Here is a 25,385-nt window from a genome sequence, read left to right as displayed (position 1 = left end):
TCATTTTGCAACTGTCTTATGATACAGGTAGTGTTCATGTTTTGTTATTTTTTTAGGCTTTCACTGCTAAAGAAAAAATAGGCTCTGGAAAGTTAGGTAATTTGCGCGAGATAATAACTAATTGTGTGTCAAAGTTGGCCTTCACAAAACTGAACTCAGATTTTATTTTTTCTTTTCTTTTCCTTTCTTTTTTTTGTTTTGTTGAGACGGAGTCTTGCTGTGTCACCCCGTCTGGAGTGCAGTGACGTGATCTCGGCTAACTGCAACCTCCGCCTCCTGAGTTCAAGGAATTCTCCTGCCTCAGCCTCCTAAATAGCTGGGATTACAGTGTGTGCCACCATGCCCAGCTAATTATTGTGTTTTTAGTAGACAGGGTTTCACCATGTTGGCCAGGCTGGTCTCAATCTCCTGACCTCGTGATCCACCCACCTCAGCCTCCCAAAGTGCTAGGGTTATAGGTGTGAGCCATTGTGCCCGGCAGATTTTCTTTTTTTGGAGACAGAGTCTCGCTCTGTCATCCAGGCTGGAGTGCAGTGGTGCGATCTCTGTTCACTGCAACCTCCACCTCCCAGGTTCAAGTGATTCTCCTACCTCAACTTCCGGAGTAGCTGGGATTATAGTTGCTCACCTCCACGCCCGGCTAATTTTTGTATTTTTAGTAGAGACAGGGTTTTGCCATGTTGACCAGACTGTTGAACTCTCGACCTCAGGTGATCCATCCGCCTCAGCCTCCCAAAGTTCTGGGATTACAGGCAGGAGCCACTACACCCAGTGAAGTATGTGTCTTATGCAAAATTTTGTTAAAGGGTTAGAAAGAGGAAAATGAAGTAAGTTTCAAGCTTGGTGGGCATGCATCTATTTATGTTATTACCATTTATATTTATATAAATAAATTTTTAAATTTCATTTTATTTTATTTTTTGGAGGCAGAGCCTCACTATATTACCTAGGCTGGTCTCAAACTCCTGCTCTCTAGCAATGCTCCTGCCTCAGCTTTCCCAGTAGTTGGGACTACAGGCATGTACTGCCACACCTAACATTTGTATTTTTATAATTATATTTTAGAGATGCTTGGGGCAAATTTGGTGTTTAATACATTGTCTCATTAAACTGAAGAATTTCCGCACTCTAGTATGGGTCTAGAGCTTGAATATACCTAATATTTGACCTTTGGATTTACAATTTTGCACTGGAAAGTCACTGAGTGGTTCTCAGCAGAGATGTATCATAATGTAATGAGTGTTTTTATTTTTAGTATTTTTTCTTTTAGCTTCTGATTCTCTGGTTGAAAAAAAAATTAAATATATTTTTTTAGAGAGGGAGTCCTACTGTGTTGCCCACGTTGGTCTTGAACTCCTAGGTTCAGGCAATCCTCCCACCTCGGCCTCCCAAAGTGCTGGGATTACAGGCAAGAGCCACTGTGCTGGGTCGATTTTTTACTTTTGTTTTTCTAGACAGGGTTTTGCTGTATCACCCAAGCTGGGAAGCAGTGGTGTGATCTCGGTTCACTGTATCTTCGACTTCCTGGGCTCAAGTGATCTTCCCACCTCAGCCTCCTGAGTAGCTGGGGTTACAAGCATGCACCACCAGACTTGGTTAATTTCTGTATTTTTTGTAGAGACAGTTTCGCCGTGTTGCCCAGATTGGCCTGGGCTCAAGCAATCCGTCCACCTCGGCCTCCCAAAGTGCTGGGATTATAGGTGTGGGCCACTGTGCCCAGCTCTGTGATGAGTGTTTTTAAAGTGATCCTTAAGGAGAGGGTATGTGTTAGAGTTGAGGAACATCAGTTTAATTCTAATTAAACATCTGTGGAGAGACCTACATTTAAATGAGAATGCAAGTACTTTACAATGAAAAATACCTGTTATTTGAATTGGATATTCGGGTTGACTAGTAGATTCTTATTTTATTTCAAGATCCTCAATACTTTTTGACAGCTCCTCAGATGATTATAATAATGCAGACAGGGGTTGAGAACTACTGGTTTATGTTAGGGAAAGAGGGAGGGATTGGGGTGAGGGGTGAAAACTTGAGAGGAGGTAGAGTGAAAAGCTTTGCAGAGTTTAGGAAGTGTAATCATCGTTTATGTGGTTTTTTTTTTTTTTGAATTCCTGTTTCATATTCATATGTTCAAATGCCTAGGTGTTTTTGATGATGTGAATTTAATAACGTTAAAGTTCCCACTTATCTAGCCTCTTTTTTTCCAGTCTGTTTCTTTTCGTAAGAAGTGAAGGAGAATAATGGACGGGGGTGACTCCTAATTTGATAAAAATTTGCTAGCATTAACAGAAGATTTAAAAATCCCCCCTCTCTTTTTTTCTTTTCTTTTCTTTTTTTTTTTTTTTGAGACGGAGTCTCACTCTGTCGCCCGGGCTGGAGTGCAATGGCCGGATCTCAGCTCACTGCAAGCTCCGCCTCCCGGGTTCACGCCATTCTCCTGTCTCAGCCTCCCGAGTAGCTGGGACTACAGGCGCCCGCCACCTCGCCCGGCTAGTTTTTTGTATTTTTTAGTAGAGACGGGGTTTCACCGTGTTAGCCAGGATGGTCTCGATCTCCTGACCTCGTGATCCGCCCGTCTCGGCCTCCCAAAGTGCTGGGATTCTTTTCTTTTCTTTTCTTTTTTTTTTTTTCTTAAGGAGACGGGCTTCATTCTGTTGCCCAGGCTGGAGTAGAGTGGCATGATCATTGCTCACTGCAGTCTTGAACTCCTTGGTCTTAAGGTATCCTTTGGCTTCAGCCTCCCTAGTCCCTAGCTGGGACTACAGGCTGCACCATCACACCTGGCTTAATTTTTAAACATTTTTTTAGAGATGGGGGGGATCTCACTATGTTACCCAGGCTGGTCTCGAACTCCTGGCCTGATGCAATCCTCCTGCCTCTGGCCTCCCGAGTAGCTGGGATTACCAGTGTGAGCCACCACACTCAGCTTCGCGCCTCCTTTTTATTTTTTTTCTCAGAGATGGAGGTCTTGCTCTGTTGCCCAAGTGGTAGTGGTATGTCTGTTCACAGGTGTGATCATAGTGCACTACAACCTCAAGGGATCCTCCCACCTCATCCTCTTGAGTAGCTGGAACTAGAGGTGCCCAGCTCTCTTAAAAACTATTAAAACCACATTGAAGCCTAGTTTCAGTTGATCCATTAAAAAAATTTATGTGTATGTATACACATACACATTTGCTGTGTGTGCTTGTGTCTGTGTCTCTGTATGTGTGTAAGCATTCAGAAGTTTGAGCAAACCAGCCATACGAATGTCTAGCTACTTAACTGCTTACCCAGAATTCTGGACTAAACTTGATTACTGATACTTCCTATAATTGGGTAGAAAAACATGTAGCTTTTCTTTTCTTTTTTTTTTTGAAACGGAGTCTCACTCTGCCGCCCAGGCTGGAGTGCGGTGGCACAATCTTGGCTCACTGCACCCTCTGCCTCCCGAGTTCAAGCGATTCTCCTGCCTCAGCCTCCTGAGTAGCTGGGATTACAGGGACCCGCCACCAAGCGTGGCTAAGTTTTTTGCATTTTTAGTAGAGATGGGGTTTCGCCGTGTTGGCCAGGCTGGTCTCCAACTCCTGACCTCAGGTGATCCGCCTGCCTCTGCCTCCCAAAGTGCTGGGATTACAGGCATGAGCCACTGTGTCTGGCTGAACATGTAGCTTTTTTTTCTTGTTCCAGAATTTTTATGTTTTATTGATATCAAACTGTATCTTTATATTTATTTTAAGAAGGAAACAAATTTATTTTATTAGAATGAGAGACTTAGAATAGGAGTGAAAGGAATAAAATAACTAAAACTTATCATGGAAGTTTTTTTTTTGTTTTTTAGATTGCAATTTATAATCCTGAGTCATTAATTTATTGAGAAGAGGTGTTAGTTACAGCTTAAAAACTTTTTCTTTTGTGAGTTAACTGGAGACAGCAGAGAAAGCTTGTAGGAGTTTTGGATGGAGAGCACAGTAGTGACAGCAATTATATTGCTGGGATTTAAGCCAATACAGTTTAGGTCTAATGCTTGGTGAATGACCCTGTTGAATGTCATGCCTTAAATATTAAACTCCTTTTTTTTTCTTTTCTATTCATAGTGGTAGTCGCTCTTCTAAAACTTTTAAACCAAAGAAGAACATTCCAGAGGGTTCTCACCAGTATGAGCTCTTAAAACATGCAGAAGCCACACTTGGCAGTGGCAACCTTCGGATGGCTGTCATGCTTCCTGAGGGGGAAGATCTAAATGAATGGGTTGCAGTTAACAGTAAGTAGCCTTTCTATTTCTCAGTAGACTATGAATTAGGATAATAGCCTCATTGTTGGTGAGTGTTGGTGCTATCCATTCTAGGATTTAGTTAGCAAGCTAATACCATAAAAGAGTGATAATCTAACTTTAACCTTCATGTTACTTTATTATTATTTTTTGAGACAGGGTCTCACTCAGTCACCCTGGCTGGAAGACAGGAGTACAGTGGCACAGTTACGGCTCACTGCAGCCTTGACCACCCGGGCTCAAGCAGTCCTCCCACCCTCAGCCTCTAGCATAGCTAGGACTGTAGGCACATACCACCATGCCTGGCTCATTTACAAACATGTTTTAGTAGAGATAGGGCTCTCACTGTGTTGTCTAGGATGGTCTTGAACTGACCTCAAGTGATCCTTCTGTCTCAGCCTTTCATGGTGCTAGAATTACAGGCACTAGTCACCACATCCAGTCCTTGTTATTTTATTTCTGAATATGGAATTTTATGAAATCTTGTTTCCTGTTTTAATACAAAGCATAGATTTACTATCTTCATTACAATAATAATTTTTCATTTATCAAACACTGTATAGACACGTCACTCTCCTTTCTACATGGATGATTTTATTTTATCTTTATAACCTTATGATGTAGGTATGATTATTATTTCGGTTTAAAAGATTAAGTTGAGATAATTAGTAACTTGCCTAGGTCATATAGCTATTAAATGGCAGAGCCTGGGCTCAAATGTACAGCTATAGAATTTCAGAGTCTATGGAGTCAACCACTATGGTAAATTGCCTTTTTCAGTGGCACACTCAGTTATTTGTCTAATTGTGCTTTTTTTAATTTTTATTTTGAGATGGAGTCTTGCTCTGTTGCCCAGGCTGGAGTGCAGTGACATGATCTCAGCTCACTGCAACCTCTGCCTTCTGGGTTCAAGCGATTCTTCTGCCTCAGCCTCCTGTGTAGCTGGGATTATAGGCATGCACCACCATGTCCGGCTAATTTTTGTATTTCTAGTAGAGATGGGGTTTCACCATGTTGGTCAGGCTGATCTCAAACTCCTGACCTTGTGATCCACCTGCTTCGACCTCCCAAAGTGCTGGGATTACAGGTGTGAGCCACCACACCCGGCCAATTGTGCTTATTTTTTAAAAAAGACATCAAGTAGTGATCTTATGAAATTAGTAAAATATGTTTATGAGATGTTCTTAACTCCTACAGAGAATAACGTATGAATAGTAATTATATTCTTGGGAATTAAGCCAGAGGAAGTTGAGGAATAAAAGGTTCAGGGTTTTTCAACATTAGTGGGAAAAAAAAAATTAGAATTTTATAATTGAAGGAAATTGATTTGAATTCAGTAAAAATAAAATGAAATTTAATTGAAAGCATATGCAAAATGTCTAGGCTTTAAGAAAATGCAAAACAGTATTTTTCTTATATTTGATGGCTTCTTATTATAATTTGAACTATGTCATGGAATTTATAAATTGAGCGGCCCCCCTCTAATACCTTTTAGGAACCAGGATATTTTATTATGATGTCTTAAAACTTACTGTGACAGCATTTACACAAGAGCCGTGTTATTATTATGTGATTATCCTCCTGGACCAAGAGAGTCTAGTTATTTGAAATAAAGTGATTTATTTGCTTTATTGGTGAGGCCTGTCGTATTTCCAAGATGGTTCTGTGTCATCTCCAAGACAATATTCAGAACAAATCTCCAATATATGTGTATGTTCTTTTTGTAAGAATTTGTGCCTTTTTGTAAAATTTGAGAGTTCATTTACTCATGTTTAAAATGTAAGGATGGCTGTATAGAGCTTCTGTATCACAGTAGATTCTGACTTTTAAATATAAAAGCAATCATTTTCTGTCTGTATTCTGTCTCTTTCTCAATTGCCACAACTAAGTGTCTGTACCTCCCTTATCTGCTAGGGATACATTCCAAGATGACCAGTGGATTCCTGAAACCGGTGATAGGACTGAACCTTATATACACTGTGTTTTTTCCTATACACCACATACCTATGATAAAGCTTAATTCATAAAGATTAATTTAAAATTTATTAAAGATTAATTTAAAATTAAGCACAGCAAGAGATTAACAACTATAATAAAATAGAACAGTTACAATTATACTGTAGTAAAAGTTATATGAATATGATCTCTCTCTTTCAAAATAATCTTATTGTGCTTTACTTAACCCTTCTTGTAATCCTTCACTCTGATAACCAAAGTGGCTGCTATAAGTGATTAATGGGCAGGTATACAGCTAGACAAAGGGATGTTTCACATCCCAAGTGGACGGAGTGAGATGGTGTGAAATTTCTTCACGTTACTCAGAATGGCACACAATTTAAAACTTACATATTGTTTATTTCCAAAATGTTCCATTTAATATTTTCAGCCTGTGGTTGATCACAGATAACTGAAACCATGGATAGTGAAGCCACAGATAAAGGGAGACTACTGTACTACTGAAACACCTAGAACTTTGAGAACTTTTAAAATTTCACAGTAATTCTATGATTTTACTACAGCTGGACACAGATTGCTCTGGACTGAGGCATTAGAACATCTGCTTAGGATATACTCTGTTTTGAAAATACAACATTTAACTGAAGTGTTGGACTGTAAAATTTTCCTTATTTATAGTAATCTTCCCAAATGACACTTGATGAAGTAGGTGAATAGGATTGGAGTCAGGACAGATACTTCCACTCACTGGCAGTGATTCAGTAAACATTTCAGCTTCATAAAGGAGTAAAGGGAATTATTGAAAAGATTTATATCCAAATGATAGGTGAAAGTATAATTACTTAGCTAATACAGGAGAAAAACAGAATAATAAAAAATAATCCTAAAGAATATAAGGAGAGACTGGGTGCATTGGCTCACGCTATAATTCCAGCATTTTGGGAGGCCGAGGTGGGAAGATTACTTGAGGCCAGGAGTTTGAGACTAGCCTGGGCAAGACCTGTCTTTACAAAAATATAAAATAAAATAAATTAGCTGCGAGTGGTGGTTCACACCTGTAGTGCTAGCTACTCCAGAGGCTGAGGTGGGAGGATGGCTCGAGCCCAGGAGTTCGAGGTTAGCCTGGGCAGCATGGGGAGACCTCTTCTCTAAACAAATAAAATAAAAATTTACCCATCAAGGACTCTTGCATTCATAACTATAGTTGAGATCTCTCCCCAGGCTTCATGAGTTAGTCAGAACTGTACCTGATAACACTATTTTGATGTCTAAATGTGATTTCAAAGAGAACATGTTCAAAAAGGAACACAGAAAAATATAATTGAAATTATGAAAGTGACCAGTGGTCCATGTAAATAGAATCAGCTGATACTGACAAAGAAGAACAGGCAATTCAGCGGAGAAAGGATTATTTTTTCAACAAATGGTGGTGAACACTGGGACATCCAGATGCAGAAACATAAATCTAGACACAGATTTACACCTTTCAGAAAAATTAACATGAATTGAATGATAGACCTAAAAAAAAACACAATACTATAAAACTTCTAGGAAAAAAAAAAAAAAAGAGAAAAATCTATATGACCTTGGATTTGGTGATGAGTTTCTACATACAAAACCAAAAGTGTGCTTTTAAAAGAAAAAATAAATTAGACCTCGTGAAAATTTAAGAGGCCAGGAACAGTGGCTCATGTCTGTAATCCCAGCATTTTGGGAGGCCCCGGTGGGCGGATCACTTGAGCTCAGAAGTTCAAGACCATCCTGGCCAACATGATGAAACCCCATCTCTACTAAAAATACAAAAAAAATGTTAGCCAGGCATGGTTGTGCATCCCTGTAGTTCAGCTACATGAAAAAAATCCATGGTCATAATGGGAGATTTTAACAATCCTCTTTCAGTAACAGATAGAAAATGCAGAAGAAAAAATCAGTAAGGAATTAGAAAAATTTGAGCAGCATGATTAACAGACTTGACCTAGGAGCACATGACCTAAGCATCTAAGAGTATATATATGTACAATTTCAAAAATGGAAACCAATACATTCTCTGATCATGGTGGAATTTGCTAGAAAGCAGTAGTAAACAGAAATCTCTATATGTTTGGAAAAAGTAAATCTCAATGAAAATTAGAAAATATTTTGAACTGAAATTTGGTGATGAAAATACTATATATGGAAACTTGTGGGATATATTATAGCTAAAGCTGTGTTAGAGGAAATTTAGAGCCTTACATAAATACATATATTAGAAAAGAAAAGGCTGGGCGCGGTGGCTCACACCTGTAATCTCAGCCCTTTGGGAGGCCCAGGCGGGCAGGAGATGGAGACCATCCTGGCTAACACGGTGAAACCCCGTCTGCACTAAAAATACAAAAAATTAGCTGGGTGTGGTGGCAGGCACCTGTAGTCCCAGCTGCTCGGGAGGCTGAGGCAGGAGAATGGTGTGAACCGGAGAGGCGGAGCTTGCAGTGAGCGGAGATCTCCCCACTGCACTCCAGCCTGGGCGACAGAGTGAGACTCTGTCTCTAAAAAAAAAAAGAAAAAAAATAGAAAAAATATTAAAAGTTAATGAACTAAGCATCATTCTCCAGAGGTTGGAAAAACAACAGCAAATTAAATGCAAAGAAAGTTGAAAGAGATGAGGCCGGGTGCAGTGGTTCATACCTGTAATCCCAGCACTTTGGGAGGCCGAGGTGGGTGGATCACCTGAGATCAGAAGTTCGAGACAAGCCTGGCCAACATGGCAAAACCCCATCTCTACTAAAAATACAAAAATTAGCTGGGCATGGTGGGTGTGCCTCTAGTCCCAGCTGCTTGGGAGGCTGAGGCAGGAGAATTGCTTGAACCCGGGAGGCGGAGGTTGCAGTGAGCTGAGATTGTGCCATTTCTCTCCAGCTTAGGCAACAACAGTGAAACTCCATCTCAAAAAAAAAAAAAGTTAAAAGAGGTTATCAGTAAAGAACAGAAGTTAATAAAATAGAAAATAAACATAAAATGGAATCAGGCTGGACGTGGTGGCTCATGCCTATAATCCCAGCACTTTGGGAGGCGGAGGTGGGTGGATCGCTTGAGGTCAGAAGTTCAAGACTAGCCTGGCCAACATGGTGAAACCCCGTCTCTACTAAAAATACAAAAATTAGCCAGTGTGGTGGCGGATGCCTGTAATCCCACCTGCTTGGAAGGCTGAAGCAAGAGAATTGCTTAAACCTGGGAGGCAGAGGTTGCAGTGGGCCAAGATTGCAGCACTGAACTCCAGCCTGGGCAGCAGAGCAAGACTTCATCTGAAAAAAAAAATAGTAATAATTCTTTGAAAAGTCTAAAAATTTATAACTCCTGGTAAGATTGATCAAGAAAAAAATATTAATATTTTTAAAATATTAATTTAAAATATTATTTAATAATATCTGAAAGGACAAATAACCAATATCAGGGATAAAAAAGGAAATACACACCAAATCTTACATAGCATTAAAAGTTGTAAGAGAATATTGTGAACAAGTTACAAATTTATCCCAATAAATTTGAAAGTTTAACTGAAATAACCGAATTCTTATAAAAATTCAACTTATCAAAGTTAACACTAGAATAAAAAATCTGAATAATCTTATAACTTAAAAAAATTGTAATCTATTTAAAAACCTTGCCACAATAGTATTTCCATGAAACATTTAAGGAAGAAATAACACCAGTCTTTGACGCTTATAAAGAATGGAAAAAATACTAGTTTTATGAGTTCTACATGAACATTAGAAGAAAGGGAACTAGGTCATCTAACTTTTGAAATGAATGTAGATGTAAAAATTCTAATAAAAATATTAGTGAATTGAATCTAATAACATTTTAAAAGTGTATATAATTCATTATGACTAAATTGAGTTTATTCCAGAAATACAAAGATTAGTTTAACATCTGAGGGGCATCAGGTTGTGGCTTACGCCTGTAATCCCAATACTTTGGGAGGCCAAGGTGGAAGGATTACTTGAGGCCAGGGGGTTCAGATCAGCCTAGGCAATATAGTGAGTCCCACTATTTTTTTTTTTTTGAGGTGGAGTTTTGCTCTTGTTGCCCAGGCTGGAGTGCAATGGCATGATCTCGGCTCACTGCAACCTCTGCCTCCCAGGTTCAAGCGATTCTCCTGCCTTAGCCTCCCGAGTAGCTGGGATTACAGGCATGTGCCACTGTGCCCGGCTAATTTTGTAATTTTAGTAGAGATGGGGTTTCTCCATGTTGGTCAGGCTGGTCTTGAACTCCTGACCTCAGGTGATCCACCTGTATCAGCCTCCCAAAGCACTGGGATTACAGGCGTGAGCCACTGCGCCGGGCTAAATCCCACTATTTATAAAAAATTTTAAAAGTTAACCAGCTGTGGTGTTGCATGCCTGTAGTCCTAATTACTCAAAGAGGTTGAGGCGGGAGGATTATTTGAACCCAGGAGTTTGAGGCTCCAGTGAGCTCTGACTGCACCCCAGGCGTGGGCAATAGAGTGAGATCCTACCTCAAAAAAAAAAAAAAAAAAACAAATTAGAAAAAAAAATGTAAATTGGTCACTGTAATTCACTGCATTAACCAAAATCAAGGAGGAAAAAAATCATATCACAGCAATACATGCAGAAAAACCATTTGTTAAAATTCAAAATCAATTTGTAATAAAAGGGTTATCAAGTAATAGATGAGAACTTTCCTCTGATAAAGCATATCTATTTGCAGAATAGCTATAACAGTATAATAGTAAATGTTGAAATTTTTTCTTTTTTTTGAAATTTTTTCTTAATTTAGGAAAGAGTCAAGGATATCCGCCACCAATATGTTACTAGAGTCCTTTTTTTTTTTTTTTTTTTTTTGGGACGGAGTCTTGCTCTGTCACCCAGGCTGGAGTACAGTGGTGTGATCTCGGCTCACTGCAGCCTCTGCCTTCTGGGTTCAAGCAGTTCCCCTGTCTCAGCCTCCTGAGTAGCCGGGACTACAGGTGCACACTGCCATGTCTGGCTAATTTTTGGTATTTCGGTAGAACAATGTGGTTTCACACTGCTATGTCTGGCTAATTTTTGGTATTTCGGTAGAACAATGTGGTTTCACACTGCCATGTCTGGTTAATTTTTGGTATTTCAGTAGAACAATGTGGTTTCACCATATTGTTCAGGCTGGTCTCGAACTCCTGACCTCAGATGGTCCACCCGCCTTGGCCTCCCAAAGTGTTGGGATTACAGGCGTGAGCCATCGCGCCTGGCCAGTTACTGGAGTCTTAACCAATTCAGTAAGGCAAGAAAAATAATAAAAAATATACTGACTGGAAAGGAAGAAAGAATTATTCTTTTCATTTATAGCCAATGAAAGTAAATATGTTGATTGGTCTGAAAATCCCTTTTTGGAAAATAAAATATGTTGAAAATCTAAAAGACCATGATTATTATTACTAATAGATGTATTTAATGAGGTGGTCAGCTCTTGGGTCAATATAAAATTATGAATATCTCATCACCAGGAAATAGAGGCCAAAAGAAAGAAAAACGAACAAAAAGGAAAAAAAGTAGCACCAAAAATATCAACCTAGGAACAAATCTAATGAAACCTGAAAACTATTCCTTTATGATTAGTGCATTTTGTTCTCTTTTTTTAAAATTAAATTTTTATGTTTTTGAGGGGGTTTTGCCCTGTCATCCAGGTTGGAGTGCAGTGGCACGATCATGGCTCACTGCAGCTTTGAAATTCCCTGGCTCAAGTGACCCTCCCACCTCAGCCTACTAGAGTATTCCAGAGTGCTGGGATTACAGGCATGACCACCGTGCCCAGCTAATTTATTTATTATTTAATTTTTTGTAGTGATGGGATTTTACTGTGTTGCCCAGGGTGGTCCCAAACTCTGGGGCTCAAGTGATCCTCCCCAGGCCTTGGTCTCCCCGAGTGCTGGGGTTACAGGTGTGAGCCTGGACTATGCTCTTTTTAAACTTAATTGTCTTGCCTTTCACATTTAGAGGTACAGTCTACTTGGAATTGCTTTTTGGGTATGACATGAGTGAAGAGTCTAATTTATTTTATTTTATTTATTTATTATTTATTATTTATTATTTTTTTTTTATTATACTTTAAGTTCTAGGGTACATGTGCATGACGTTTATATCATGTATAACTCCCCAATGCAATCCCTCCCTCCTCCCCCCTCCCCATGATAGGCCCCAGTGTGTGATGTTCCCCTTCCCGAGTCCAAGTGATCTCATTGTTCAGTTCCCACCTATGAGTGAGAACATGCGGTGTTTGGTTTTCTCTTCTTGTGATAGTTTGCTAAGAATGATGGTTTCCAGCTGCATCCATGTCCCTACAAAGGACGCAAACTCATCCTTTTTGATGGCTGCATAGTATTCCATGGTGTATATGTGCCACATTTTCTTAATCCAGTCTGTCACAGATGGACATTTGGGTTGATTCCAAGTCTTTGCTATTGTGAATAGTGCCGCAATAAACATACGTGTGCATGTGTCTTTGTAGTAGAGTAATTTATAATCCTTTGGGTATATACCCAGTAGTGGGATGGCTGGGTCATATGGTACATCTAGTTCTAGATCCTTGAGGAATCGCCATACTGTTTTCCATAATGGTTGAACTAGTTTACAATCCCACCAACAGTGTAAAAGTGTTCCTATTTCTCCACATCCTCTCCAACACCTGTTGTTTCCTGACTTCTTAATGATTGCCATTCTAACTGGTGTGAGATGGTATCTCATTGTGGTTTTGATTTGCATTTCTCTGATGGCCAGTGATGATGAGCATTTTTTCATGTGTCTGTTGGCTGTATGGATGTCTTCTTTTGAGAAATGTCTGTTCATATCCTTTCCCCACTTTTTGATGGGGTTGTTTGTTTTTTCTTGTATATTTGTTTGAGTTCTTGGTAGATTCTGGATATTAGCCCTTTGTCAGATGAGTAGGTTGCAAAAATTTTTTCCCATTCTGTAGGTTGCCTGTTCACTCTGATGGTAGTTTCTTTTGCTGTGCAAAAGCTCTTTAGTTTAATTAGATCCCATGTGTCAATTTTTGCTTTTGCTGCCCTTGCTTTTGGTGTTTTAGACATGAAGTCCTTGCCCATGCCTATGTCCTGAATGGTACTACCTAGATTTTCTTCTAGGGTTTTTATGGTATTAGGTCTAACATTTAAGTCTCTAATCCATCTTGAATTAATTTTCGTATAAGGGGTAAGGAAAGGATCCAGTTTCAGCTTTCTACTTATGGCTAGCCAATTTTCCCAGCACCATTTATTAAATAGGGAATCCTTTCCCCATTTCTTGTTTCTCTCAGGTTTGTCAAAGATCAGATGGCTGTAGATGTGTGGTATTATTTCTGAGGACTCTGTTCTGTTCCATTGGTCTATATCTCTGTTGTGGTACCAATACCATGCTGTTTTGGTTACTGTAGCCTTGTAGTATAGTTTGAAGTCAGGTAGCGTGACGCCTCCAGCTTTGTCCTTTTGACTTAGGATTGTCTTGGCAATGCGGGCTCTTTTTGGTTCCATATGAACTTTAAAGCCGTTTTTTCCAATTCTGTGAAGAAAGTCATTGGTAGCTTGATGGGGATGGCATTGAATCTATAAATCACCTTGGGCAGTATGGCCATTTTCACGATATTGATTCTTCCTATCCATGAGCATGGTATGTTCTTCCATTTGTTTGTGTCCTCTTTGATTTCACTGAGCAGTGGTTTGTAGTTCTCCTTGAAGAGGTCCTTTACATCCCTTGTAAGCTGGATTCCTAGGTATTTTATTCTCTTTGAAGCAATTGTGAATGGAAGTTCATTCCTGATTTGGCTCTCTGCTTGTCTGTTACTGGTGTATAAGAATGCTTGTGATTTTTGCACATTAATTTTGTATCCTGAGACTTTGCTGAAGTTGCTTATCAGCTTAAGGAGATTTTGGGCTGAGACGATGGGGTTTTCTAAATATACAATCATGTCATCTGCAAACAGGGACAATTTGACTTCTTCTTTTCCTAACTGGATACCCTTGATTTCTTTCTCTTGCCTGATTGCCCTAGCCAGAACTTCCAACACTATGTTGAATAGGAGTGGTGAGAGAGGGCATCCCTGTCTTGTGCCAGTTTTCAAAGGGAATTTTTCCAGTTTTTGCCCATTCAGTATGATATTAGCTGTGGGTTTGTCATAAATAGCTCTTATTATTTTGAGGTACGTTCCATCAATACCAAATTTATTGAGCGTTTTTAGCATAAAGGGCTGTTGAATTTTGTCAAAAGCCTTTTCTGCATCTATTGAGATAATCATGTGGTTCTTGTCTTTGGTTCTGTTTATATGCTGGATTACATTTATTGATTTGCGAATGTTGAACCAGCCTTGCATCCCAGGGATGAAGCCCACTTGATCATGGTGGATAAGCTTTTTGATGTGCTGCTGAATCCGGTTTGCCAGTATTTTATTGAGGATTTTTGCATCGATGTTCATCAGGGATATTGGTCTAAAATTGTCTGTTTTTGTTGTGTCTCTGCCAGGCTTTGGTATCAGGATGATGTTGGCCTCATAAAAAGAGTTAGGGAGGATTCCCTCTTTTTCTATTGATTGAAATAGTTTCAGAAGGAATGGTACCAGCTCCTCCTTGTACCTCTGGTAGAATTCAGCTGTGAATCCATCTGGTCCTGGACTTTTTTTGGTGGGTAGGCTATTAATTGTTGCCTCAATTTCAGAGCCTGCTATTGGTCTATTCAGGGATTCAACTTCTTCCTGGTTTAGTCTTGGGAGAGTGTAAGTGTCCAGGAAATTATCCATTTCTTCTAGATTTTCTAGTTGATTTGCGTAGAGGCGTTTATAGTATTCTCTGATGGTTGTTTGTATTTCTGTGGGGTCAGTGGTGATATCCCCTTTATCATTTTTTATTGCGTCTATTTGATTCCTCTCTCTTTTCTTCTTTATTAGTCTAGCTAGCGGTCTGTCAATTTTGTTGATCTTTTCAAAAAACCAACTCCTGGATTCATTGATTTTTTGGAGGGTTTTTTGTGTCTCTATCTCCTTCAGTTCTGCTCTGATCTTAGTTATTTCTTGCCTTCTGCTAGCTTTTGAATGTGTTTGCTCTTGCCTCTCTAGTTCTTTTAATTGTGATGTTAGAGTGTCAATTTTAGATCTCTCCTGCTTTCTCTTGTGGGCATTTAGTGCTATAAATTTCCCTCTACACACTGCTTTCAATGTGTGTCCAGAGATTCTGGTATGTTGTATCTTTGTTCTCATTGGTTTCAAAGAACATCTTTATTTCTGCTTTCATTTCGTTATGTACCCAGTAGTCATTCAGGAGCAGGTTGTTCAGTTTCCATGTAGTTGAGCGGTTTGGATTGAGTTTCTTAGTCCTGAGTTCTAGTTTGATTGCACTGTGGTCTGAGAGACAGTTTGTTATAATTTCCGTTCTTGTACATTTGCTGAGCAGTGCTTTACTTCCAATTATGTGGTCAATTTTGGAATAAGTGCGATGTGGTGCTGAGAAGAATGTATATTCTGTTGATTTGGGGTGGAGAGTTCTATAGATGTCTATTAGGTCCGCTTGGTGCAGAGATGAGTTCAATTCCTGGATATCCTTGTTAACTTTCTGTCTCGTTGATCTGTCTAATGTTGACAGTGGAGTGTTGAAGTCTCCCATTATTATTGTATGGGAGTCTAAGTCTCTTTGTAGGTCTCTAAGGACTTGCTTTATGAATCTGGGTGCTCCTTTATTGGGTGCATATATATTTAGGAGAGTTAGCTCTTCCTGTTGAATTGATCCCTTTACCATGATGTAATGGCCTTCTTTGTCTCTTTTGATCTTTGATGGTTTAAAGTCTGTTTTATCAGAGACTAGGATTGCAACCCCTGCTTTTTTTTGTTCTCCATTTGCTTGGTAGATCTTCCTCCATCCCTTTATTTTGAGCCTATGTATGTCTCTGCATGTGAGATGGGTCTCCTGAATACAGCAGACTGATGGGTCTTGACTCTTGATCCAGTTTGCCAGTCTGTGTCTTTTAATTGGAGCATTTAGTCCATTGACATTTAAGGTTAATGTTATGTGTGAACTTGATCCTGTCATTATGATATTAACTGGTTATTTTGCTCGTTAGTTGATGCAGTTTCTTCCTAGCCTCGATGGTCTTTACATTTTGGCATGTTTTTGCAATGGCTGGTACCGCTTGTTCCTTTCCATGTTTAGGGCTTCCTTCAGGGTCTCTTGTAAGGCAGGCCTGGTGGTGACAAAATCTCTAAGCATTTGCTTATCTGTAAAGGATTTTATTTCTCCTTCACTGATGAAGCTTAGTTTGGCTGGATATGAAATTCTGGGTTGAAAATTCTTTTCTTTAAGAACGTTGAATATTGGCCCCCACTCTCTTCTGGCTTGTAGAGTTTCTGCCGAGAGGTCTGCTGTTATTCTGATGGGCTTCCCTTTGTGGGTAACCCGACCTTTCTCTCTGGCTGCCCTTAAGATTTTTTCCTTCATTTCAACTTTGGTGAATCTGGCAATTATGTGTCTTGGAGTTGCTCTTCTGGAGGAGTATCTTTGTGGCGTTCTCTGTATTTCCTGAATTTGAATGTTGGCCTGCCCTACTAGGTTGGGGAAGTTCTCCTGGATGATATCCTGAAGAGTGTTTTCCAACTTGGTTCCATTTTCCCCCTCACTTTCAGGCACCCCAATCAGACGTAGATTTGGTCTTTTTACATAATCCCATACTTCTTGCAGACTTTGTTCATTTCTTTTTCTTCTTTTTTCTTTTGGTTTCTCTTCTCGCTTCATTTCATTCATTTGATCCTCAATCACTGATACTCTTTCTTCCAGTTGATCGAGTCGGTTACTGAAGCTTGTGCATTTGTCACGTATTTCTCGTGTCATGGTTTTCATCTCTGTCATTTCGTTTATGATCTTCTCTGCATTAATTAATCTAGCTGTCAATTCTTCCACTTTTTTTTCAAGATTTTTAGTTTCTTTGCGCTGGGTACGTAATTCCTCCTTTAGCTCTGAGAGGTTTGATGGACTGAAGCCTTCTTCTCTCATCTCGTCAAAGTCATTCTCTGACCAGCTTTGATCCGTTGCTGGCGATGGGCTGCGCTCCTTTGCAGGGGGAGATGCGCTCTTATTTTTTGAATTTCCAGCTTTTCTGCCCTGCTTCTTCCCCATCTTTGTGGTTTTATCTGTCTCTGGTCTTTGATGATGGTGACGTACGGATGGGGTTTTGGTATAGGTGTCCTTCCTGTTTGATAGTTTTCCGTCTGACAGTCAGAAGGACTGTCTGTGGTCTGTTGGAGATTGCTTGAGGTCCACTCCAGACCCTGTTTGCCTGGGTATCAGCAGCAGAGGTTGCCGAAGATAGAATATTGCTGAACAGTGAGTGTACCTGTCTGATTCTTTCTTTGGAAGTTTCCTCTCAGGGGTGACGCCACCCTGTGAGGTGTGGGGTGTCAGACTGCCCCTAGTGGGGGATGTCTCCCAGCTAGGCTACTCAGGGGTCAGGGACCCACCTGAGCAGGCAGTCTGTCCGTTTCGGATCTCAACCTCCGCGTTAGGAGATCCACGGCTCTCCCCAAAGCTGTCAGACAGAGTCGTTCGCGTCTGCACCGCCCCCGCTCTTTCCCCTAATGGACTGCAGCTGTGCGCTGTCCGCAGAGGTAGAGTCTACAGAGACAGGCAGGCTTCCTTGAGCTGCTGTGAGCTCCACCCAGATCGAGCTTCCCAGCGGCTTTGTTTACCTACTTAAGCCTCAGCAATGGCGGGCGCCCCTCCCCCAGCCTCGCTGCTGCCTTGCGGATAGATCGCCGCAGACGGCTGTGTTAGCAGTGAGGGAGGCTCCGTGGGCGTGGGACCCTCCCGGCCAGGTGTGGGATATATTCTCCTGGTGTGCCTGTTTCCTTAAAGCGCAGTATTGGGGTGGGAGTTACCCGATTTTCCAGGTGTTGTGTGTCTCAGTTCCCCTGGCTAGGAAAAAGGGATTCCTTTCCCCCTTGCGCTTCCAGGTGAGGCGATGCCTCGCCCTGCTTCAGCTCACGCTGGTCAGGCTGCAGCAGCTGACCAGCACCGATTGTCCGGCACTCCCTAGCGAGATGACCCCAGTACCTCGGTTGAAAACGCAGAAATCACCGGTCTTCTGTGTGGCTCGCGCTGGGAGTTGGAGACTGGAGCTGCTCCTATTCGGCCATCTTCTATTTATTTTTTTGAGATGGAGTTTCGCTCTTGTTGCCCAGGCTGGAGTGCGATGACGCGATCTCAGCTCACTGCAACCTCCGCCTCCCAGATTCAAGTGATTCTCCTGCCCCAGCCTCCCAAGTAGCTGGGATTACAGGCATGTGCCACCATACCCAGCTAATTTTGTATTTTTAGTAGAGACAAAGTTTCTCCATGTTGATCATGGCTGGTCTTGAACTCCCAGCCTCAGGTGATCCACCTGCCTCAGCCTCCCAAAGTGTTGGAATTACAGGCATGAGCCACTGCTCCCGGCCTCATTTTACTTTATTTTTTTGAGACAAGTTCTCATTCTTTGGCTCAGACTGGAATGCAGTGGCGAGATCGTAGCTCACTATAGCCTCGAACTCCTGGGCTCAGGCAATCCTCCTGTCTTAGCCTTCTGAGTGGTGTGGCTTGGACTGCAGGAGAACACCACCATACTTGGCTAATTTTTAAAATATTTTTTTGCAGAGGTGGGGTCTTGCTATGTTCCCCAGGCTGGTCTTGAACTCCTGGCCTCTAGCCATTCTCTTGCCCCAGCCTCCCAAAGTGCTGGGATTACAGGTGTGAGCCAACTGTGCCTGGCCAGGTTTTATTTTTTCCCGATAGCAATAACCAGTTGACTCAGAAATATTTATGAAAAGATTGTCCTTTGCTCATTCCGCAGTGATGGCTATGCCATAAATCAAATGTTTCATCTATGTTCGCATCTGTTTCTGTAATTGCCTAGGTCTCTCTTCTGTTGCATTGGTCTACTAAAATCATACTGTTTTATTCATTGTGCTTTATAAATCTTAATACCTTAGTTTTTGTTTTGAGACATATTCTGTCACGCAGGCTGGAGTGCAGTAATGTGATCATGGCTCACTGCAGCCTGACTTCCTGGGCTCAAGGAGTCCTCCCACCTCAGCCTCCTGTGTAGCTGGAACCACAGGCATTCACCACCATGCCCAACTAATTTTATTTTTATTTTTATTGGCAGAGACGAGGTCTCAGTGTGTTTCCCAGGCTGGTCTTAAATTCTTGGGCTCAAGCGATTCTCCAGCCTTGGCCTGTGAATGTGTTGGGATTACAGGTGCGATGCATCATGCCCAGCCTGGTTCTTCTTTAAGAATGTGTTGGATATTCTTGCCTTGTTGCATTTTCAAATAAATTTTAGCCTTTTGGGGGCCTATGGAATGGCATTTCATTTCAATTTGTAGTTCCGTGATTACCAACATCTCTTCATAGGACATTTGACCACCTGGACATTTCTTTTGTGAAGTGACAGTTTAAAACTCACATTTTTCAGCTGTGTTGTCTTTTTCTTACTGATCTATATGAGTTCTTTATATATTCTGGATAAAAGGTTTCTGTTGTTTGTATATGTTGCAAATAATTTCTTCCTCTCTGTGCTTGCCTTTTTGCTCTCAAGGGAGTTGTTTGATAAACACAAGCTCCTCATTTCAGTGTGTTGAGACTTCTGTGTATGGTTTTCACCTGTTCTTTGTAGGGGACAGAACACTGATAAGCCTATTCTGTTCAAGTACAATAAAATTTCATTTTAAATTTAGCCATTTTGTTTTACTTACAACTGATATTTGCTTTACAGCTGTGGATTTCTTCAATCAGATCAACATGCTTTATGGAACCATCACAGACTTCTGTACAGAAGAGAGTTGTCCAGTGATGTCAGCTGGCCCAAAGTAAGACATAGTTAATGATCAGTTTCTTATTTTTACATTATTTTACGGTTCTTAGAGAAGAACGGGGTTTCTGACCATGTAATTTTTTCTACTTAGCATCTCTTTCTGAGGTTTGCAGTGACTATTAATCTAGATTCCTTAGCTTGGGCTTTGTGACTCTCCATCCTGCCTTTTCTCTGTTTGCTTATGTGTCTTCTCTGGTCTATCCTAACTGGATTACCGGAAATACCTTGCTATTCCATCTCCATTACTTACATTCTCTGGAAGCTTGCTTATTCTCTTCTTCTCTTGGACATTTTTCTTCTCTCCCATTTCACTCCTGTCATTTTCTGTCAATATTTCAAAAAATCTTACTGATCTTCAAGTCTTTTTTCAAATACTTCTCTGTCAAAGCCTTCTGATTTCATCAGACTATTTAACTTTTTTACCTTTGTAATGATATTTGTTTGTTATATTTCTTACACTATTCATACATGTTTTATTTAACCTGTTGGATTTGTTCTTTTTTTAATTCCCTTTTGGTGCAAGAACAGAGCTTGCCACCTTGTTTTAACATCCAAAAAGTGTGGGTTGAATCAGTATATTTTGGAAACTGGCTTTTATTATTACTTCTACTAATAATAACAATGGCAGTTACCATTTATTTAGTGGTACCTAAATGTAAGGCCTTTCATACATATTTTTTACCTCATATGTCAACATTCATTTAAAAAATATTGCTCTATGCATTGCCATAGACTCAAAGAATTTAGTCAAATGATCAAAGAGCCCATAACAGAAGTATAATATTGTAGCTCAGGAAAGATATGGAGATACCATGTGAAGACATAAAATAAGTTGGCAGTTCTCAGTAAAGAGAAAGGAAGATCACACTAGCAAAGACACAAAGCTGTGTTTGAACCTTCACTTCTTTCTAGCCCGTGGAGATGAGTATAGCTGCAGAGCTATTCAAAATCTAGTGTCTGTCAATTCCCTTCCTCCATTTAGACCTCTTCCTGCAGAAGTATGTTTGTGGTTTTTACCCGTCACAGGACTGTTTACTTTGGAGCAACGTCTTCTGTGGACTTTATATGGGGTTTGTAGTTGCAGGTGCGTCTTTTGTTCTCTCCTCACCCTATTTGAACTTGTATGAACTGTCGTACTCCCCACCTCGCCTGTTTGAAAAGTCTAGTCAAGATAGCCCCTTTAAAAAATAATGTCGTTTAGGCTGGACACGGTGGCTTACGCCTACAATCCCAGCACTGTGGGAGGCTGAGACTGGCAGATCATCACCTGAGGTCGGGAGGTTGAGAGCAACCTGGGCAACATGGTGAATCTCGTCTCTACTAAAAATATAAAAATTAGCTGGGCATGGTGGTGCGCATCTGTAATCCCAGCTACTAAGGAGGTTGAGGCACGAGAATCACTTAAACCTGGGAGGTGGAGGTGAGGTTGCAGTGAGCTGAGATCGTGCCACTGCGCTCCAGCTTGACTGATAGAGTGAGACTCTGTCTCAACAAAAAAGTGATTTAAAGACATAGGTGTCTCCTAGTTTTATCGTCAAAGGTAGAGTGTGAGTTTCTGTTACTTGTTATTTTGGGAAGATTTCTTAGAGGAACAGGGGCATTTAGAAATGAAATACTTTTGGAAAACTAGTATTAGTATTAATTCTTGTCAATATTACTGATGTTCACTTTGGTTAAGCTTCACTTGTGAAAATAGATGTTTTTAGTTTTTCTTTTCTATGGTCAGTTTTACCTTGAAAAATTAAATAGCACTGCCTTCTAAGAAAGCCAGTACTTCTGGCTTAAGAGCTGTTTGTCTCTGTTCCTGTATGCATGCATGCATGCGTACATAACGTTAAAGCTGTGTGGTCTCCTGCCTGCCTGCTTCCCTCTCTTTCTCTTCTTTCTTCCTTCTTTTCCTTCCTTTCTCCCTCTTCCTGTTTCTTCTTTCTCTACATCCCTTTTCTTCTTCCTTTTCTTCTTTTCTTTTCTCCCTTCCTCCCTCCCTTCCTTTCTCCTTTTTTTTTGGGGGGGGGAGAATCTTGACATTTCCTAGTCATTAGTGCTAAGAAGATGTAGTTGTTGTCATAGTTTTTCATTTTTACCAGCAGATGCAGGGTTGTGCCTAGGAGAGGCATTTGTTAATACTTAATAAATGCTAAGCCCCTTGCAAATTAGTATTGAATGATGGCTCATAGAACTTTGTTCTCAGATACAGTTTTTTAATTTTAATTTTATTTTTTTTTGAGACAGAATCTTGCTCTGTTGCCCAGGCTAGAGTGCAGTGGTGCGATCTTGGTTTACTGCAACCTCTGCATCCTTGGTTCAAGAGATCTTCCTGCCTCAACCTCTTTGAGTAGCTGGGATTAGAGGTGCATGTCACCATACCCGGCTGTTTTTGTATTTTTCATCTAGACAGGATTTCATCATGTTGGCCCAGCTGGTCTCAAACTCCTGACCTCAAGTGATCTGCCCTCCTCGGCCTCCCAAAGTGCTGGGATTACAGGGGTGAGCCACTGCGCCTGGCCCTCAGTTACTGATTTTTATTATTATTAAAAAAGAAATTGTGCATTGGAGTTTGCAGTTTACAAGTTCATGCTGTGATGACAGAAATACATTTCAAAGAGAATAGTCTGTCAAAGGTAGAATGAGAAAGACACCGCGGCAAAATAGAGCTACAAAATGAAGGAAATCATCCTAAGTATAAACACAACGAAAGAGAAAGAAGAGATTAGGGAGTCATAGTTGTAAACTCTAAAGGTCTAAGCAATATGCAATTATTTTATTTTTCAAAAAGCCTTAGGATATAGAAAGTTAATATTTTTTAAAAACACTTCAGAATATTGAAAATGATTCTTTAGTTTACCTTGTCTGTTTCTGATTTTTACATTTAAATATGAATGTGAAACATCTGAAAATGATTGACAAGATGAAAAACATGATTGTGAGGGAAAGTTAAAAATGTTAAAGTTTCTTCACATAAGGTAGTAAACATGGGTTGTGCCCCGTCTCTTAAGAATAATTACAGTCTGGGGATGGTGGCTCACACCTGTAATCTCAGCACTTTTGGAGGCCAAGGTGGGAGGATTGCTTGAGCCCAGGAGTTCAAGGGTGCAGTGAGCTATGCTCGTGCCACTGTACTTCAGCCTAAGCTGCAGAGCAAGACCCTGTCTCAAAAAAAAAAAAGCGTAATGATGGCTAAAATCTTACCATTCATGGTCTCTGTCTCCTAAGAGGAGCAAACAAGGAGATACAATAGGCTTAAATTGCACTGAGAACTTTAGTATTATATTAGAAAGAATCTTTTGACTGTGAAAGTGATTAAACAGTAAAAAGAGAGTATCAAGAGTATCAAGAGGTGTTGGAAAGTATCTCCTTGGAGACCTTCAAAATGGACTTGATAGTCATCCCTATTGCCCCACTTTTGGCAGTAAGGTTGTCTACAGAATGTTTAATTCAGGTATATCTTGTTTAATATTATTGTTCAGGTATAAGTAGTTCTGATTAAATAGAAAGCATCCTCATTTATCCTATTCAAAGATAATTGTTATTGTTTAAAATATCCTGTAGTATTTTTCTATTACATGTTGTCATCTCCTTTCCCAGGCTAACTGACCTATCATTTAGCCCAAACTCTGGGGACAAGGGTAGAATTGAATCAAAGGGAGAGAAGTTAAGCAGCAGAAGTAATCTTTTGGAAACTAAAATACTAAATGCTAGTTGAATTTAGAGATTTTTTCACTTTGGAATTTCACCTGTATGCATCTTCCTTATCTCAGAATTCAGGGTGTGTGTGTGTGTGTTTGTGTGTAACTCTTTTAGGGTTTGTGTTTTTTTGTTTTTTTTTTTTTGAGACGGAGTCTCGCTCTGTTGCTCAGGCTGGGATGGGCACCATCTTGGCTCACTGCAACCTCTGCCTCCCTGATTCAAGCGATTTCTGGCTAATTTTTGTATTTTTAATAGAGATGGGGTTTCACCATATTGGCCAGGCTGGTCTTGAACTCCTGACCTCAAGTGATCGCCCGCCTCAGCCTTCTGAAGTGCTAGGATTACAGGTGTGATCCACCACGCCTGGCCTCTTTTAGGGTACTTATCATACTGTTTTTACATCTTCACTTTTGAGGCTGTCCTTTCTACTAGCCTGTTTTCCTTGAAAGTAGGGAAAGTGTCTTTCATTTTAGTGTTTCTTGTTCTTAGTATCTTTTACATGGAAGGTGCATATTAGATATTTATTGAATCAAAGGATGGTGGTGTTCTGCTAATACAAAAAGCCTTTATTTGGGTTGCAGATTTTCTTTGGACCTTCTTTAAAGACATGTTTAGCTCTTCAGCCAAATGTACTCAAATATGAAATCATTCTCATCTTCATTAATCGTATTTTGGTGCTTCTGTGTCATTCTCTATCCTTAACCAAAAATTTAAAGCCCCAAGTTAAAAAGTATTGTACTGCGTAAGGAGAAGTGGTTTTTAAGGAAGAAAAACAACCATAAAGTACAAAAGTAGTCATCATAGAACTAGGAAGTAAGCTAGTTTTTCTACTACAATAATGTGTGGTTCTAAAATATAAATGCTGTTTATGACAGCTATGCAGAAAAATTCAGACATGTGAGGAGAGCATAGAAACACAAAACATGAGTTTGTTGGGATCTACTTAGTTTGAATTGTGATAAATGCAAAGTAGTCCACTGGATATTTAAAAATATATCTTTATTTGGAGGAGCAGAGTGTTGAAAACATGTCTGTGTGTACATTAGTAATATAGATACATAAAATATATACACTGTGTATAGGTATATACTAATCTTCTGTGTGCTTTTTATCTCTCCAATGCAGGTATGAGTATCATTGGGCAGATGGAACGAACATAAAGAAACCTATAAAGTGCTCTGCACCAAAGTATATTGATTACTTGATGACTTGGGTTCAGGACCAGTTGGATGATGAGACGTTATTTCCATCAAAAATTGGTATAATTATTTTTTGTAATTGGGATCCATCATGATTTATCTTTTATATGTTTATAGAATTTTCCTCCCTTTTTCCACTATATCTAGTTGGAGAGTTCTTTATGGCTGTTTTGATGTATGTATATGTTATGCACCTCCCAAGAAGAGGCACAAAAGTTTGTTAACACAGTGGTAAAATAAGCAAGTGATCCTATGTGAATTGAGCTTTCCCCCTTTAACTTAGCGCTTTTAAATGCATAATTAGCTGAAAGGATAGGTATATTAGAAAATAAATGATCTCCCTCTCTTAAGGTAATTATTTTTTGATGATATTCTAGATTAAAGTATCACTGAGTTTATTTTCAGACAATGATAGTTTTTTTAAATACTTTAAAAAAC

At 40.0% G+C, this 25,385-nt stretch overlaps 1 protein-coding gene across 3 annotated transcripts in view; it reads left to right on the top strand.

Moving 5' to 3' along the window:
* Positions 1–25,385, top strand: part of MOB1B (MOB kinase activator 1B) — a 90,554-nt gene that overhangs the window by 52,216 nt on the left and 12,953 nt on the right. For all 3 annotated transcript variants that reach the window (XM_033214489.1, XM_033214490.1, XM_033214491.1), the window contains 3 exons: positions 4,077–4,243; positions 19,963–20,056; positions 24,874–25,007. In XM_033214489.1, the coding sequence (XP_033070380.1) occupies positions 4,077–4,243; positions 19,963–20,056; positions 24,874–25,007 (395 nt within the window). The remainder of the gene's footprint in view (positions 1–4,076; positions 4,244–19,962; positions 20,057–24,873; positions 25,008–25,385) is intronic.

This window comes from Trachypithecus francoisi, unplaced genomic scaffold (genome assembly GCF_009764315.1).
Source record: "Trachypithecus francoisi isolate TF-2019V2 unplaced genomic scaffold, Tfra_2.0 Lachesis_group1, whole genome shotgun sequence".
NCBI lineage: Eukaryota > Metazoa > Chordata > Mammalia > Primates > Cercopithecidae > Trachypithecus > Trachypithecus francoisi.
This window is presented reverse-complemented; position numbering and strand designations above follow the sequence as displayed.